Source organism: Piliocolobus tephrosceles, chromosome 1 (genome assembly GCF_002776525.5).
Source record: "Piliocolobus tephrosceles isolate RC106 chromosome 1, ASM277652v3, whole genome shotgun sequence".
NCBI lineage: Eukaryota > Metazoa > Chordata > Mammalia > Primates > Cercopithecidae > Piliocolobus > Piliocolobus tephrosceles.
Genome location: NC_045434.1, coordinates 71,060,175 through 71,076,496, shown reverse-complemented (window position 1 = coordinate 71,076,496; position 16,322 = coordinate 71,060,175). Strand labels below are relative to the sequence as shown.

The 16,322-nt window shown below is 45.1% G+C and overlaps 1 protein-coding gene across 4 annotated transcripts in view; it reads right to left on the bottom strand.

Annotated features, from left to right (window-relative positions):
* The window catches only part of SMYD2 (SET and MYND domain containing 2), a 56,576-nt gene extending 45,093 nt beyond the window's left edge, over nucleotides 1-11,483 (bottom strand). Inside the window, exon 1 of one of the 4 annotated variants that reach the window (XM_023203747.3) lies at nucleotides 11,048-11,483. In XM_023203747.3, coding sequence (XP_023059515.1) covers nucleotides 11,048-11,220 — 173 coding nt within the window. In that variant the 5' untranslated portion in view covers nucleotides 11,221-11,483. The remainder of the gene's footprint in view (nucleotides 1-11,047) is intronic. The other 3 variants (XM_023203745.3, XM_023203748.3, XM_023203746.3) reach the window with 3 other exon arrangements.
* Between the last annotated feature and the right edge of the window lie 4,839 nt (nucleotides 11,484-16,322).

The window sequence follows — 16,322 nt, the reverse complement described above, 5'->3', positions numbered from 1 at the left end:
ATCGAGACCATCCTGCTGCTAACACAGTGAAATGCCGTCTCTACTAAAAATACAAAAAAATTAGCCAGGCCTGGTGGCGGGCACCTGTAGTCCCAGCTACTCAGGAGGCTGAGGCAGGAGAATGGCATGAACCTGGGAGGTGGAGCTTGCAGTGAGCCAAGATTGAGCACTCTAGCCTGGGCGACAGAGCAAAACTCTGTCTCAAAAAAAATAAAATAAAATATTTACTCAGGTGTATGGATAGGCCATATTTCATTAACTTCTAAAATATATCTACCCAGAGCTGCTGCTATTTTAACCAACATAGGGATGTTGCCAATTCATTGGACCTAAGTATTATCTTATCAAAGCTCTCTCTTAGTTTGTGCCAGTCATGAGACAGGGTGTTGTAGTTGTAGGGGTGGAAGCATGTGATGTCCTTCCTCATCCATCACAAGGGTCATGGCCAACACCCCTGGAAGAAAAGACAGATTAACAAGATAAAAACATAACAAACTGATTTAGTCGAAGTTTTTACGTGACACAAGATCCTTCAGAATGAGAGCCCAATAACTCAAGAACTCAAGAAACACTGCCTGTTTATGCTTAGGTTCAATGAAGAATGGACAAAAGGGTATGAGCTAATAATGGTAATAGACTGACGGGCAGGGAAGGTCACAGAGTCTTTGCTTCTGAGGCCCTTCCAACCCCCTTCAGTGGAGAGTGCTCTGTATGCCAAAGGGCCAAACTTTGGGGTATCATTTTCTGAGTCCCAACATGGTTAAACATTCTGGTTAACAGAATGTTCTTCATGACATATATGGATGACCAGAAGAAATAAAAAGAACATAACCCGCAAACCTTCCTGCCTTTTATATAGCATCTGCTGAAGCCTTACAAAGTCCAGGAACTGGGGGTAAAATAAAGATGAACAAAAGCTGCTGGAAAATAAGCTCCATGGTGGTAGGGATTTTCGTTCCTTTTCTTTGGAGTTGTTTTCCAGAACTATAGAACCCACTAAGTATCCATAAATACAAACGTTTTTGAATGAGTTAAAAAATAGAATTCCTACCCTTAGGGAGTATACTATTGGCTCATACTTAAATGTGTCTTATTGTTGAGGTTTTAAGAACATATGAGGTTATCGCTGTGAACAGCAACTGTCACTGTACCACAGATTCATGGAATTGACAGAGAAGAGATTTTTCAGGTGGCAAATGAGCAAATGTTTCCTACCCAAACATCACCAGAGTAAGAAAAATCACCATCTCATCAAAAATATGAGTCAGTACCTACATCCCTGAAGAGTCTTTCTTGGTATCCACAGATTAAAGAGAACCCAGATTTCAACATAACTCCTTCCAAGTGCCAAGACATAAAATCCTTGAGATTTTTATCTGGCTCTAATAAAAACCTGTATCTTTTTGGACAGCCAGATTATCTTATCATGTCCCTCCCCCAATATACGTTCAGGTCTTCAAGCCCTGTGTGAACTTCACTTCTCTAGCAGATTGTCCTTGTTTCTCTTCTCCTCCATGGTGACTCTGTGTCCCCTGGGCACCAACACACCCTGTGCATCACAGAGCACTCGCTAAGACACAACTGTGTCTTTGTTGTTACAGCATGCATTCATTTTTATCTCTAGGGACTATAAACTTGCCAAAGACAAGCACTTATGAATTCTCAGATCCACTTTTTCTATAAAAGCTAACCCAATCCATTTTAATAATATACATGCAATATTTCTACCTAGTCATCCGAAACCTTCCACTTCATGTACAAGAGTCACTAGATTTTATGTTAATAAATTGACACAAGGAGTCCCATACTATTTTTAAATTTTTGATTGAAGAAGAATCTGAGAGACACAGCTGGATTTTCAGTGAATGTATGGACTAGAAAGATAAGTTGTTTCCTGAACCTTCAAGACTTTTTTGTATTATTTTCCTGCTAAATTGCATATTTCTGTCCTTCAGAGAAGTCTTGAAGGGATCTGATTTCCTTCTGTTCTATTGTGTTGGTGTGAACGCCTTTGCAATTGAATAGGAAGCCGCGGAGGGTGGCAGGAACAAGTCAGCAGAAGTTACACAAAGTGAGGTGTGTGCTTTGTGACTGGTTAGAGCTCTAATGAGGCCAAGGTCATGGGTTCAACCCCTGAAAAGGCAGGTACTTCAGTTAATTCCCTGCCAAAGGACTGCACCCCTAAACTACTGCAGATTTCCTAGAAATCCAAAGAAGTGAACGTTGGGGATGTGGGTGGGCTAACAATGCAAGTTCCTGAGAGGCAAAGGAGACCTCAAAATGCCCTGCCTCCCCCAATGTCAGAACAGGCCACTCATCAGGAGGAAGGGGCCAGTGCAGGGGCCCCTGCCCTGACACAGCTACAGAAAAACGCTGAATGAGCAGGAGGATCAGAAGAGAGCTCAAGGTCTGAATCTGCCAAGTACAATCAGGGTGCCTTGTTCTAGGTGTGTCTAGTTCCCGAGTGATCATCAGGACACACATACACATGTATTCAAAGATACACCACCAAACCCATAGAGGAGCTGCCTGTGAGAAGAGCCAGAAATGAGAGGGGACATTCTGAAAAACCAAACTTGCCTTGCACATACCAGATAAAAGCATGCCTTGAACTCAGAAGTATGATTACCTCAACTGTACATCTGAGGTCCAAAAAAAGATGTGTATGGATGGGGGGAGTGAATTTAGTTATTCATGACTCCAGGAAGATAAAGCATGCTTGTAATTATTGATGGCTTCCTTCAAGGACAGAAATAAAGTGGCATAAAATAGTAATTATTTCATATTTTTAGACTGACAGGGAAAAGAGGAGGGAATATTAACCTAAGTTCAAAGCAGTAAGCCTAAAACACCCAAATACAGTAGAAACTTCCTTTGCAATTCTCTCACTATATCAAATCCTAAAAGAGACAATTTTGCTGTCCTGAATTCTCACGAATTCTGAGCTCTCCTCAAGACCAGGTTCCTGCCAAACTATAGCAGTGAGCCCTGGATCTTCTCAAAGAAATTTAACATAGTTTTATAAGAACCTTCTTACAGGTGGTGTGCAACTTGCCTGTTCTACAGGAGTACCAACCAGGGGCCTCCTCCTATCACTGCACCATAAATTCCATTTCCACAACTCAGCGATGTAACTTCTGTAGAGAGTGAGCCTGAAGAATGGATTTGCTTAAGGAGGAAAAGAAAAAAAAAAGGCTATTGGCTGATGCTGCCCTATCACACGGCACAGAAACAACCTCTTTCTTTTTTTTATTATACTCTAAGTTCTAGGGTACATGTGCACAACGAAACTCTTTATACGTAGGTATAAAGGCTGAGATGACTAACTGATTTAGTCCTAGCGTAATATTAAAAATATTCCAAGCCCACAAAAGGACCAAAGCCTCGTGTTCTTTTTATGTTTTATTACATAATAATTCATACATATAAAAGAATATGTGTAGCTCTTATGCAAATTTCAAAGCATTATAATCTAAGCCCATATCAGCATAAGATATAGATCTAAAGTGGCTGAATCATTTTTTAAAACTTAAAACAATTATTTAAACACTGCATTCGTTTGTTAAATTGTTGGGCAATTACAAATTGTGTTCAATCAAGGAGATATCAGAGATGGATTAAGTCCCCAGTCTCCAGGGAACCACACAGTAGTAAAGTAGGGTTAAGTGCCCAGGTGAACCACACAGTAGGTTCAGGCCAAAGGGGGCACAGGAAGATCATACAAGGAACATGGGGATTTGGCTCCATCCTTGAAGGTTACGGAGTCCAGCCTTTAAAAGGCACTCAATAAATATTTGACAAAAAAGTATGAAATTCAGAGAAACTGCTTAACTTCCTAACACTCAGTTTCTATGTAAAATGGAATAAGGCCCTGTGTATCCCAGCCATCCTTAGAAGGATCAAAATAAGAATGTATCTGGAAATGCTTTGTGGGCTGCAAAGAGCAATATGATTTAAAGAAATGCCATTTTCTACAGGTTCTTCAGATTTTTTTTGATTGAGAGGATTCTGTGCAATTGCTTTGGGGAGGGAAAGGTGTTAGATGGTGGTTTTAACTCACCAGGGTTTGAATTTCACTTCAGGATATCCTGCTGTTATTCTGTCTCTTTCATCTGAAATCGGTTCCAAACGTGCAGCTTGGTCACTGAGTCCCTATAAGCTATAACAGAAATTATGTTCCCCGCATATGAAAAATAACGTGAGTTACAGCACCTGGCACATTTGAAGTCTTAAAGGCCGGCTCCTTGCTGCAGCTGAAACAATTGTGCTGAAAGTAAAAGGCAGAAAGGAGCCCTGATATCCTTGCAATGTGGAAAATTCTGTTTCCTTCCATTTCTCTCTATAAATATTTGTTTAATCTTATTAAAATAATATTAAAGTGCCTAAGCACTTTGGAGTGAGAAAAGGCTCTTTTTTGAAGGTTTACCTGTGTAGGTATGTTATATTATTTCCATTAGGTTTTGAAAAATCCTGAAAACTGACCCCAGACGTCCATCATTAATTCTGGGGAACCCAAGGTTGAGAAGTGCTGGTTGTGGCTATGGGTCAACAGGCCATCTTTTTTTTTTTTGAGACATAGTCTAACTGTCGCCCAGGCTGGAGTACAGTGGCAAAATCTCAGCTCGCCACAACCTCCACCTCCAGGGTTCAAGCGATTCTCCTGCCTCAGCCTCCCGAGGAACTGAGATTATAGGCGCCCGCCACTATGCCCAGTTAATTTTTGTATTTTTAGTAGAGATGAGGTTTTACCACATTGGCCAGGCTGCTCTCAAACTCCTGACCTCAGGTGATCTGCCCACCTCGGTTTCCCAAAGTGCTGGGATTAGAGGTGTGAGTCACTGCGCCCAGCCAATAACCCAGTTTAATGGTGATTCCACTGGTCAACAATTTCCAGTATTTCCTTCCCAGTATCCACCTCTCCCCATAACTCCATAAAAATGCCCCTAAAATTGTAATATTTTATCACACAATTTAATTAAGTTAGAAACATTTAGCCAGCAGAGTTCATCAAATAAGTATAAGTAAGAGATCAGGCCAGGCGTGGTGGCTCATGCCTGTAATCCCAGCACTTTGGGAGGCCGAGGCAGGCAGATCACCTGAGGTCAGGAGTTCAAGACCAGCCTGGCCAACATGGTGAAACACCATTTCTACTAAAAATACAAAAATTAGCCATGCATGGTGGTACACGCCTGTAATCCCAGCTACTCACTTGAACCTGAGAGGCGGAGACTGTGCCATTGCACTCTAGCCTGGGTGACAGAGTGAGACTCTATCTCAAAAAAAAAAAAAAGAAATCAGGGTGTGATTCTGATGGCTCACTGTGTGCTAGGGTTGTACCGAGTACCTAACTTTCTTCACTCTGTCATTTAATTCTCAAGCTGAGCTTGGTAGGGTGGGTGTTCATATGCTTTTATTTATTTATTTATTTATTTATTTATTTATTTATTTATTTATTTATTTATTTTTTGAGACGGAGTCTCACTCGGTCGCCCAGGCCGGAGTGCAGTGGCCGGATCTCAGCTCACCGCAAGCTCCGCCTCCCGGGTTTACGCCATTCTCCTGCCTCAGCCTCCCAAGTATCTGGGACTACAGACGCTCGCCACCTCGCCCAGCTCGTTTTTTGTATTTTTTAGTAGAGATGGGGTTTCACTGTGTTAGCCAGGATGGTCTCGATCTCCTGACCTCGTGATCCACCCATCTCGGCCTCCCAAAGTGCTGGGATTACAGGCTTGAGCCACCGCGCCCGGCCCGTATGCTTGTATTTTTTTGAGATGGAGGCAAGAGTGCAGTGGCGTGATCTCAGCTCACTGCAACCTCTGCCTCCTGGGTTCCTAAGTTCAAGCCATTCTCATGCCTCAGCCTCCCAAGTAGTTGGGACTATATCACACCCAGCTAATTTTTGTATTTTCAGTGGAGACAGGGTTTCACTGTGTTGGCTAGGCTGGTCTCAAACTCCTGACCTCGAGTGATCCATCCGCCTCAGCTTCCCAAAGTGTTGGCATTACAGGCGTGAGCCACCATGCCCAGCCCGCACTTTTTTATTTTTATTTTTTTAAGAGACAGGGTCTCACTTTGTCTCCCAGGCCGGAGTAAGTGATATGGCTCACTGTAGCGTCAACCTCCTGACTCAGGGGATCTTCCCACCTCAGCCTACCCAAGTGTAGCTAGGACTACAGGCCTGGGCTACCACAGCTGGCTAAACTAAATCCTTTTTTTTTTTTTTTTTTGTAGAGAATGAGGTCTTGCTACATTGCCCAGGCAGGTCTCAAAATCCTGGCTTCAAGGGATCCTCCCACCTCAGCCTACCAAGTGCTGGGATTAATGGCACTAGCATTAGCATGCACATTTTACAGATAAGGGAACCTGGGAGTTCAGAGAAGTTAAGTGATAACTGGCCTAAAGACAAACCATCAGGAAAGAATGAAACCAGAATTCAAACCCAATCCACCTGCCACAAAGTCCCTGCTTTGCGGTTTCTACTGAAATAAGGTCATGCACTAACAACATTTCAGTCAATGACAGACCACGTGAACAAAGGTGATCCCATAAGATTGTAATACTATATTCTCACTGTGCCTTTTCTATGTTTAGATACGTTTGGATACACAAATGCTTACCATTGTGTTACAATTGCCTACAGTATTCAGTACAGTAACATGCTGTACAGGTTTGTAACCTAGGAGCAATAGGCTACACCATACAGCCTAGGTGAATAGAGGACTCTCTTATGTAGCTTTGTGTAAGTACGCTCTAGCATGCTGGCACAAGGACCAAACTGCTTTACTAAGGCAGTTCTTGGACTATATCCCTGTCATTAAGTTATGCATTAATGTACAGGAAACCCTGAAATACTGAAAGGCGGAAAGTGAAAACAGCATTTCCTTACCTAACATACAGATTGCTGAATTTTGTATTCTTTAATGGAACTGTTTACAGGAAATCTGTTGTATGTATGTTTTAGTCTTACCACCTATTTTATAAAACTGCATCTAAAAAAGAAGGGGAACCCCTTTATTAGAGCACACATTCAATTTTTTTAAATTCAGAAAACATAATGATTTAAATCCATCTGAAGCCACTTCTCCCCCGAGACAACTCTGAAAGCATTCTGAGGAGAGCCAGAGTCACAGCAGCCCTGGGGACAAGGTCCCCTTCTCATGCACAGCTTCAGGCAGCCAGAACCAGGGCTAGTTCAGAGAACGTCAGGAAAGCAGCATTAGGATTTCATGGCCCTTAATACTGATAAAGATCAACTAAAAATTATTCTGCTGGTTTGATAAAACAAGAGGAAAGCTAAGATGAATACACTAGGGAATAAATCTGGGGGACATGAGAAAAAAGTCTTTATAACTGCTGAAGCAGGACACCTTAATCACAGAGTTTGGCTCATGCAAACAATTTAATTTTTAAAACAACTAATCTAAGCCAGACATGACCGAAATTCACTGAAACTGGGTTCTAACAGCTCTATTCCAAGGAGGCTAAATGGGCTTTCCTGGTTCCCCCCTACACTCAGAAGAAACAAGGAAATGACAATAATCTCACCCTTAAATAACTCATGAGCCAAGAGAACAAAATATCAAAAGGGATACATCTGCCTACCTGAGGAACGGCACACAGAACAAATATTTAAATGGAACCCTGTCTCTTTCTGAGAAAAATCACACTGGGTGTTAAAACATGTCTAAGCCGGGTGCAGTGGCTCATGCCTGTAACCCTAGCACTTCGGGAGGCCGAGGCGGGCAGATCACTTGAGGTCAGGAGTTCGAGACCAGCCTGGCCAACATGATGAAACCCTGTCTCTACTAGAAATACAAAAATTAGCCGGAAATTGCTTGAACCCGGGAGGCGGAGGTTGCAGTGAGCCAAGATCGTGCCACTGCACTCCAGTTTGGGCAACAGAGCGAGATGAGACTGTCTCAAAAAAAAAAAAAGTCTAAAACTCAGTTTAAAACACAACATACTTGGCTGGGTGTGGGGGCTCACGTCTGTAACCCCAGCAGTTTGGGACGCTGGGAGTTTGAGACCAGCCTGACCAACATGGAAAACCCCCATCTCTACTAAAAACAGAAAATTAGCCGGGCATAGTGACGCATTCCTGTAATCCCAGCTACTCGGGAGGCTGAGGCAGGAAAATTGCTTGAACCCAGGAGGCGGAGGTTGCGGTGAGCTGAGATCGCGCCATTGCACTCCAGTCTGGGCAACAAGAGCGAAACTCTGCTTCAAAACAAACAAACATATCTATATATCTGGGGGGGGAAAAAACGCCAAAAAACGGTGATAAATGGCCAAAATATGTATGTGTGCGTTTATGTGTATATGTGTGTATAAAGTGTACCTGAGAAGTCTGATAGGGACAGCTTTCAAGTGCAAGAAATTTATATAATATTATTAGGAGCTGCCTTCTAGCAGCTCAGGCAAGATACGCATCTTCTCCAGTGGCACCCACCAGACTGAGAAACGTGATACAAATTAAAAACTCCTCAAAGCAAACCTTTGTCTGAATTGCCCTGACCATAAGAATCCCATTCTGTTGAGACTTAAGACATTTTCCATTATTTCTCAATTTGTAGAATATACTTATTCCTACCTAAAGAAATAACTTTTCTTTCCTTCAAAAAAAGTTAGATCCTGATACAATTAATATGACATGGAAATTCTTGGGTAGTTCATTTATCTTAAGCAATACTGTTTACGTTAAACTTCTGGCAAAAGAAAGGATAAGGGGTGTGTGGGGCTGAGACAGGCAGCAGATTTTGACCTGTATGTATGAACATTTGCAGAATTCTACTCCAATACTTTGAGGCCCTATGGAGGAAAATACATGTTCCCCTCATACATCTGGACAGACTGATTTGTCCTAGGTCATACACGAATTGTAGACAGAGGAACTGATGCTGAATCTATCAGATGATCTAACCACTAATACTAAACGATTCACATTTCATAGAAATCATAAAGTAGGGTACAAAGATATTTCTAATTGTGTAAGTATCATGGCTATCGTTTCTTTTGTATTATTTTAATTGATTTCAAAAAATTCTTTGGGGAAACAGAGAGGAAATAAACTATAGGTATTGACAGAAGTTCAGGGAAATCAAACAGAGAAGGGGTTTGCAAGTCGTAATAACACCCCATTGCAAGTTGCAGCCCTGGTGAGGGACCCAAGGCAACAGTGAATAACACTAATAAATGTCAATCAGAAAAATGCAGCAACAAAAAAGGCAGCAAACTGTCACATATGGCAGAATAATCCAGGCTGAATGCTTTGTGAAGTTGCATCTCACCATCCACTAACGTTCTAAGGTTGGGAGTATGCGTAGTAGAAACAATTAGGAGACTTACGGCTAAACAGAAGCATCTCTCAGTTCTTCTAATCCCTTCTAAACCCAGAGGGATTTGATCTTTCATTCACTGGGGGCCAGGAATGGCAACTACCCATATAAAGTAAGCACCTACTATGTGCCTGGCATCCATGGTCTTAGGTGATGGCTTCCAGGAATTGCCAGGATCCCTGATGGAGGCTCCTTCTGTGCTGCCTGACCTGCTTTGCTCCTGCCACTGCAGACACCCACGCTGCTGCAGACTCCGAGCCACAGCAAGGCTCAGAAGATCAAGGGACCAGTCACAGCAGCCTTTTTAACTTTGGGAAAACCCAATGCTCACTTCACTCAAACGTTGCAAAGTGGTGCCATGACCCTTTAGCTCTTGGCTCACCAATTCAAAGAGCCACATCACATACAGCCCTTAAGCTGCCCACGGCATGATTCCGTGTCTAGTTCCTTTCCAGGTCCCCCCAAGCGGAAGACAGTTCTGGCAGGGAGTCTGGGCAAGATTACTACAATATTTAGCCTTTGTCCCTTCTTTTGCTACGTCTTATTGTAGAATAAGGCATACAGGTCTGAGAGATTGAGTATGCTGGACCTGAGACCTGTACTCAAAAGGTCCCTGCAGGACTGCAGGTCAGCTTAATCCAGCCCAGGAATCTCCATTTCAAAGATGAAGAAACTGAGGTTCAAAGAAAGCAAAACATGGTCTCTACTCAGAGTACTGGAAGGCCTGATATAAACTTAACCCCAAAGCCATGCCTCCTGCCTTAGTAAATTTACTGAGCACCTAACCAGTGAGAAATAGGTAGAAGTGAATGAGGCTAGATTTCACTCCCTTCACTACTGGTGTGAATGCATAAAGGTAACCCGACTTTCTCTCTGGGCTTTAGTTTTCTCATCTATTAAGTGAAAGACAGGATCGAATTGGTGATTTCTAATGTGCCTTTCAGTTCTGAAACTCTCGTAAGAGTTGAGGATATAATTATATGTGTTGGTGTGTGCAAATGTATATGCATCATATAAACAAACACAGACACATATATACATATGGTATCTTACAATTAAATACCATTAGCAACCACACATCTTGCCCAATCCCTTACTGCGACCATGTCTTCCTAATCCCAAACCAAAACTGGACACTGCAACTCATCCTTGCAGCGCCTCAGAATCCAGGGCGTGTGGTCAGTGCTCACGGGCGTCCCTCCAAACACCCATGTAAGCGTACTTTCACACGTAAACGTACTTTACAAGACATATACTAAGTCATTAAATTCCTTGGGAGAAACGGCCAATTTCAGGCAGGGCTGGCCTGTGGGGAACAGAACACACCGCAGGAAGCATAAGTTAAAGGTGACAGCCCGTGGCTGCCCAAATTTGGGGCTCCGCTGCCAATGCACCGGGAGGGCAGTGAGTGTCCAGGCTTGGAACAAGCCTGGCTCGGAGCCCACATTTGAAGGCAGGAAGCTGCACTCCCGAGTTTGCGCATCCTGCGTGAGCAACTCTGAAAACGTGCAGCGCAGGGCGTGCAGCGGGCACCGGTCCTAGTTCCCCTCGCACGTGGTGCCTGGCGTGAGGCTGCAGCGCGGGGCCTCCTTCCCTCCCCGCCCCCCACCCCGCCCCAGAGGCCGGCGCTAGGACCCCGCGAGCCGCACGCACTTCCTGGCGCCGCGATCCAAGCCCCCAGCTCCCGCCCGCCGCGGCCGCCGCCGCCCTACCTGGCGAAGCAGTACTCGCAGTGGTTGCCCCGCTCGTTGACCGTGAGCACGTAGGCATAGGCCGGGCAGGAGAACAGCAAGTCCCCCACCTGGAAGGGCTGCAAAGCCCGCAGCCCCCGGCCCTTGCCCGGGCTGCAGAAGCGCTCCAGGCCGCCGAGGCCCTCGGCCCTCATGGTGGCGGCGGGGCGCCGGCGCCGGCTGTGCCCGAGCTGCGGCTCCTGGCGAGCTGTTACTGGAGACGCGTCACCCAGAGCTGCGGGGGGCGGGGTGGGAGCCGCCCGGCGGACGCGGCGGCGGCTCCCCGCTCCCCGGAAGGGACGGCGGCCCCGCCCGGGCCTCGCGCGGCCCCGCCCCGCGCCGGGACCCTCGGCGGCCGCCCCGCGCGCGCTCCGGGCCGTTTCCGGTGTGGCCGCGACAAAGAGCCGCAGCCCCTGTGGCTTCTGCGAGGAGGGCGTGAGGCGTGTGCGCCTCCGCGGCGTCTCCACGGAGCAAGCGGGACGCGCCCTCCTCCTCGGTGGGAGGGGGGGTCACCTGCACGGAGCAGGTATCCGAGGGCCACCCCTAGACAGTCAGCCTGGCCCGAAGGATGACCAGCACCCGGTAAATAGTAGGAGGCGAAGCCGACTCCCAAACCCTACGTTCACTTGCCCTTGTAAAGACCCTAGAGGCAGTGATCGGGGAACGCCAAGGAGAAAGCGGCAGAGGGGAAACCACAGTAGAGAAGTTTGGTGTGCAGAGGGTTGACGTGTGCTTTTCCAAGGTTAGAGGTTTTTAAACCTTGTGGCTCTAATGAGAACGTAGTTTGCCCTCTGCTCCTCTAGTAGAATTACATGGACGGAAGAGGAAATGCACTGGCCAGCCCAGCTCACGGAGTTGCTGCATGCTGCGAACGATGCAGAGGAAGCCAGAGATAACCTTGCCTTCAAGGAATTTAGGCTGTTGGGGGATAATGCGATGCTGTGGCCAGTGGCCAGGACACTGCGCTAGATTTTGCAGTGGTTTTAATATGCTTGACCACCCACCAACTGTGACCTTAGAAAAGTCACTTGGGTTAAGAGAGGATTTAAAGCACACAAAGCCTGAAACGTAAGTCCTGTACACATGCACGCTATTACTTTTCATATGAGAAAGGAAAATATAATCCGTGTTCCACATGATTATGTAAAGACTGGAATTGATGTACATGCAGTAAAGACTAAAATTGTGACGAGATCATTTAGCAGAAAACACTACTTCAAACTAGAACCTCAAACAGTTACCTCTGTAAGTTCAGGACTGGTTTAGCAAGGGGAAAGGATGAATATGATTGGAGATGTAAAATCAGTGGAATTTTTGGCATTTCAGTAAAATGGCTTTATCAGCTGGGTGTGGTGGCTCAGCCCTGTAATCCCAACACTGTGGGAGGCCAAGGTGGGAGGATCACTTAAGCCCAGGAATTGGAGAGTTGGAGACCAGCTTGGGCAACATAAAGACCCCATCTCTATGGGAAATTAACTACCTCTCAAGTGGTGCTGAGATAGGAGGATTGCTTGAGCCTGAGATGTCAAGGCTGCAGTGAGCTGTGATGACTCCATCATACTCCAGCTGGGTGACAGAGCAAGACCTTGTCTCAAAACAACAAAGTCCTTACTAGTGGCCAATAAGCCTGTAACCCCTCTTCAAGTAAAGGACATTATGATAGTATTTTTATTTATGCATTTTAAGAAACATCGACTATGACCAGCCACTGGGATAGAAAGATGGACAAAATCGGCCAGCTGCAGTGGCTCACGCCTGTAATCCCAGCACTTTGGGAGGCGGAAGTGGGCAGATCACCTGAGGTTGGGAGTTTAAAACCAGCCTGACCAACATGGAGGAACCCCATCACTACTAAAAATACAAAAATTAGCCAGGCGTGGTGGCGCATGCCTGTAATCCCAGCTACTCTGGAGGCTGAGGCAGGAGAATCACTTGAACTCGGGAGGCAGAGGTTGCAGTGAGCCAAGATCGCACCATTGCACTCCAGCCTGGGCAACGAGAGCAAAACTCTGTCTCAAAAAAAAAAAAATAATAATAAAGATGTACAAAACGTAGTCCTAGGTCCTTGCATTTGCACATTCAAGTTTGATAATACTCTCCATTAGTTATTGAGTATTGTTGACCAGGCATCATGCTCCATCATTAAACACATTACCTCGTTTATCTTTACAACAGCCTAATGAGTTAGGTATCATACCCCTCATCCCCCAGATTAGGAAGGAAACTAAGACCCAGAAGGAATGATTTTCAAGGCCACACAATAAATTGCAGAATTTGGTTTCCAAGTCAGTCTGAATTCAAGGTCCATGCTCCTAACCACAGTGTTTTGCTGCAAACACACACAGTTCACTGGGATAAGTGCAGTTATGGTGACTTGTACAAAATGTTCTGTGGTAGTAGAGGCAGGGAGTGACAGATTGAGCCTACTAACTAGTCAAGACAGGCATCACATTCAAGTAACAGAGCTAAGACTGAAGGATGGACAGGATTTTCCAAGTGGAGGTGGGGAGAAAAATTTTCTGGGCAGAGAGAACTGCATACAAAGAAGACCCTGAAAGGACAGAGCTTGTAGTTGGGGCCCCCTGAGCATCTGGAAGAAGACAGGAAATGAGGCAGGAGCAGCTGAAGAGCATCTTCTCCAGAGGTGAGTTTTGTTCCAGAGGCCATGGGAGAGCCAGTGAAAGTGTTTAAGCGAGGGGTGGCACATTGAGTCCAGTGTTTTAGACTGATCTGTGAGCAGCATTGTGGGCTGGCTGGGGTGCCAACATTCACCACTTCATAACTGTTTACATGTATGTAAATAGCCTTGGCACGTGAGAGCACTGACAGTTTGCATTTGTCTGTGTGATGACCTGATTAGTGTTTACATCCTCCACCAGACTGTACAAGCTCCATGAGGGCAGGGAATGAGTCTGTTTTTGTTACCCTTACATCACTAACTCTTACCACTACTCCTGGAACACAGAGAGAATGCAAAAAATATTTGAAGGTTGAATAAATGTCGTGGAATCTCATTCTGATTTCTGAGGGCTCTAACCAGCAAAAAGATGAAAAGACTGACATAGAAGTAAACAATTACAATACAGTAGATAATTTACTGTTTCAAGGATTAATGGTGCAAAGTAATCTACCTATTTTCTTTTTTTATTGCAAGAAACTTTTTCCACTTTAATTGGGAAAGATTTCCACAGCTGAGAAAAAAGCAGTTACACAGCTACTGAATTGTCTTTCCAGATGAATGCTGGCTTATTCTTGAGGGTGGAGGTGACTCTGATTTGAGAACACTGGAAAAGAAGCCGCCTCATTTCAGAAAAATCCCTGCGATGATCTTAAATGACTCGAGATGGGGAAATGGTCACTGAAGCAGTAGCCATGAATTTAGAAGCTTAAATTACGAAGAAAACTGTGTTTAAAATAAACAGCCAAAGAATGGCAATAAACCAGCCCGGGGAGACTGATGACAGCGCTCTTCATGAAGCTCATACTTGTCACTCTGCCACTCTAATCTCACATTCCGTGAAGAAGTCTTCGAGCATCCAGGGCCCATCCACTTTTCCTATGCCCTCTGCTCCATGACGTAAGAGGTACGGAGTTTGAAAGGAGTTTTTTGGTTACTTTGCCTCACCGAAACTCAGGAGAAGTGGTACAAGGATGAAAACTCCTTTGCTTAATTTCTCTAACCTAGAAGTTAATGTAATTTATGAGTGAAAGATCCTTCCAACCACAGATTAGCACATGAAAAAAATAGCTCTGGCCTAGGGAAATGAAGCCTTAGCAAAGAAGGTATCCCAATGAACGTGAGCAAAGGGCCTAGATGCTGTATAGCTCTGCGTCTACGTCTACGTGTCACTTATTGAGGACATACTATGTACTTACACTGTGATAGACCCTAGTCATACCAAGGTATAAAGACCAACATACATGTAAACAGTTATGAAGTGCTGAATGTTGTCACTCATAGATACTAGATTCCAATCCCTGGAACCTACAAATGGCTTCGAAGGGTCTTGCAAATGTGTTTTAAGGATCTTGAGAGAGTGAGAGTATCCTGGAATATCCAGGTGGGTCCTCTGTCCTGTCACAAATTTTCGTATGAGAGAGGCAGAAGGAAATTTGACACAGACAGGAGAGGAGGCAGCAATGTGACTATGGAGGCAACGATGAGAGTGATACAGTGATGGGTCAAGGAACGCTGGCAGCCTCCAGAGCTGGAAGAGGCAAGGAACACCTTTCCCCTAGAGCCTCGGGAGAGAGTGTGGCCTTGCCAATACCCTCGTTTCAGCCTGTTAATCTGATATCAGACTTCTGGCCTCTAGAACTGTGAGAGAATAAATTTCTGTTGTTTTAAGCCACCTGTTTTGTGGTAATTTGTCATAGCAGCCACAGGGAGGTAATAAAATTATAATCCAATACAATTTTAATAGGGGGCTGAACAAAGTGCAGTAGGAAGGCTTCACAGAATCTGACATTTTAGCTTCCAGAAGGAAGAGGAATGATTGACCAAGGGAAAGCAAGTCTCCCAAAATGGGCTTAAGACTAACAGTGCAGGGCTTGGCATGGTGGCTCCTACCTATAATCCCAGCAGTTTAGGAGGCTGAGGTGGGTGGATCACTCAAGCCGAAGAGTTTGAGACCAGCCTGGGCAAAATGGTGAAACCCCATCTCTACAACAACAACAACTGGGCATGGTGGCATGTACCTGTATTCCCAGCTAATCAGGAGGCTGAGAAAGGAGGATCACCTGAGGCTGAGAAAGGAGGATCACCTGAGCCTGGGAGGTGGAGGTTTCAGCGAGCTTTGATCATGCCACTGCACTGCAGCCTGGGCAATGGAGCTAAGCCCTGTCTCAAAAATAAAAAATAGGCTGGGCATGGTGCCTCACACCTGTAATCTCAGCACTTTGGGAGGCCAAGGCAGGCGGATCACAAGGTCAGGAGATTAAGACCATCCTGGTCAACACGGTGAAATCTCGTCACTACTAAAAATACAAAAAATTAGCCAAGCATGGTGGCGTGTCCCTGTAATCCCAGCTACTCGGGAGGCTAAGGCAGGAGAATAGCTTGAAACCAGGAGGCAGAGGTTGCAGTGATCCCAGATCGTGCTGTTGCACGCCAGCCTAGTGACAGAGTGAGACTCTGTCTCAATAAGTAAATAATAAAGACCACAGTTCAAATTCACTGGGGTAGGAGAGACTTTGACAGTCCAGTGTACAATTTTTCTTGGACTTAATGAATGTTTCCATAGCTCTCACTATGTAC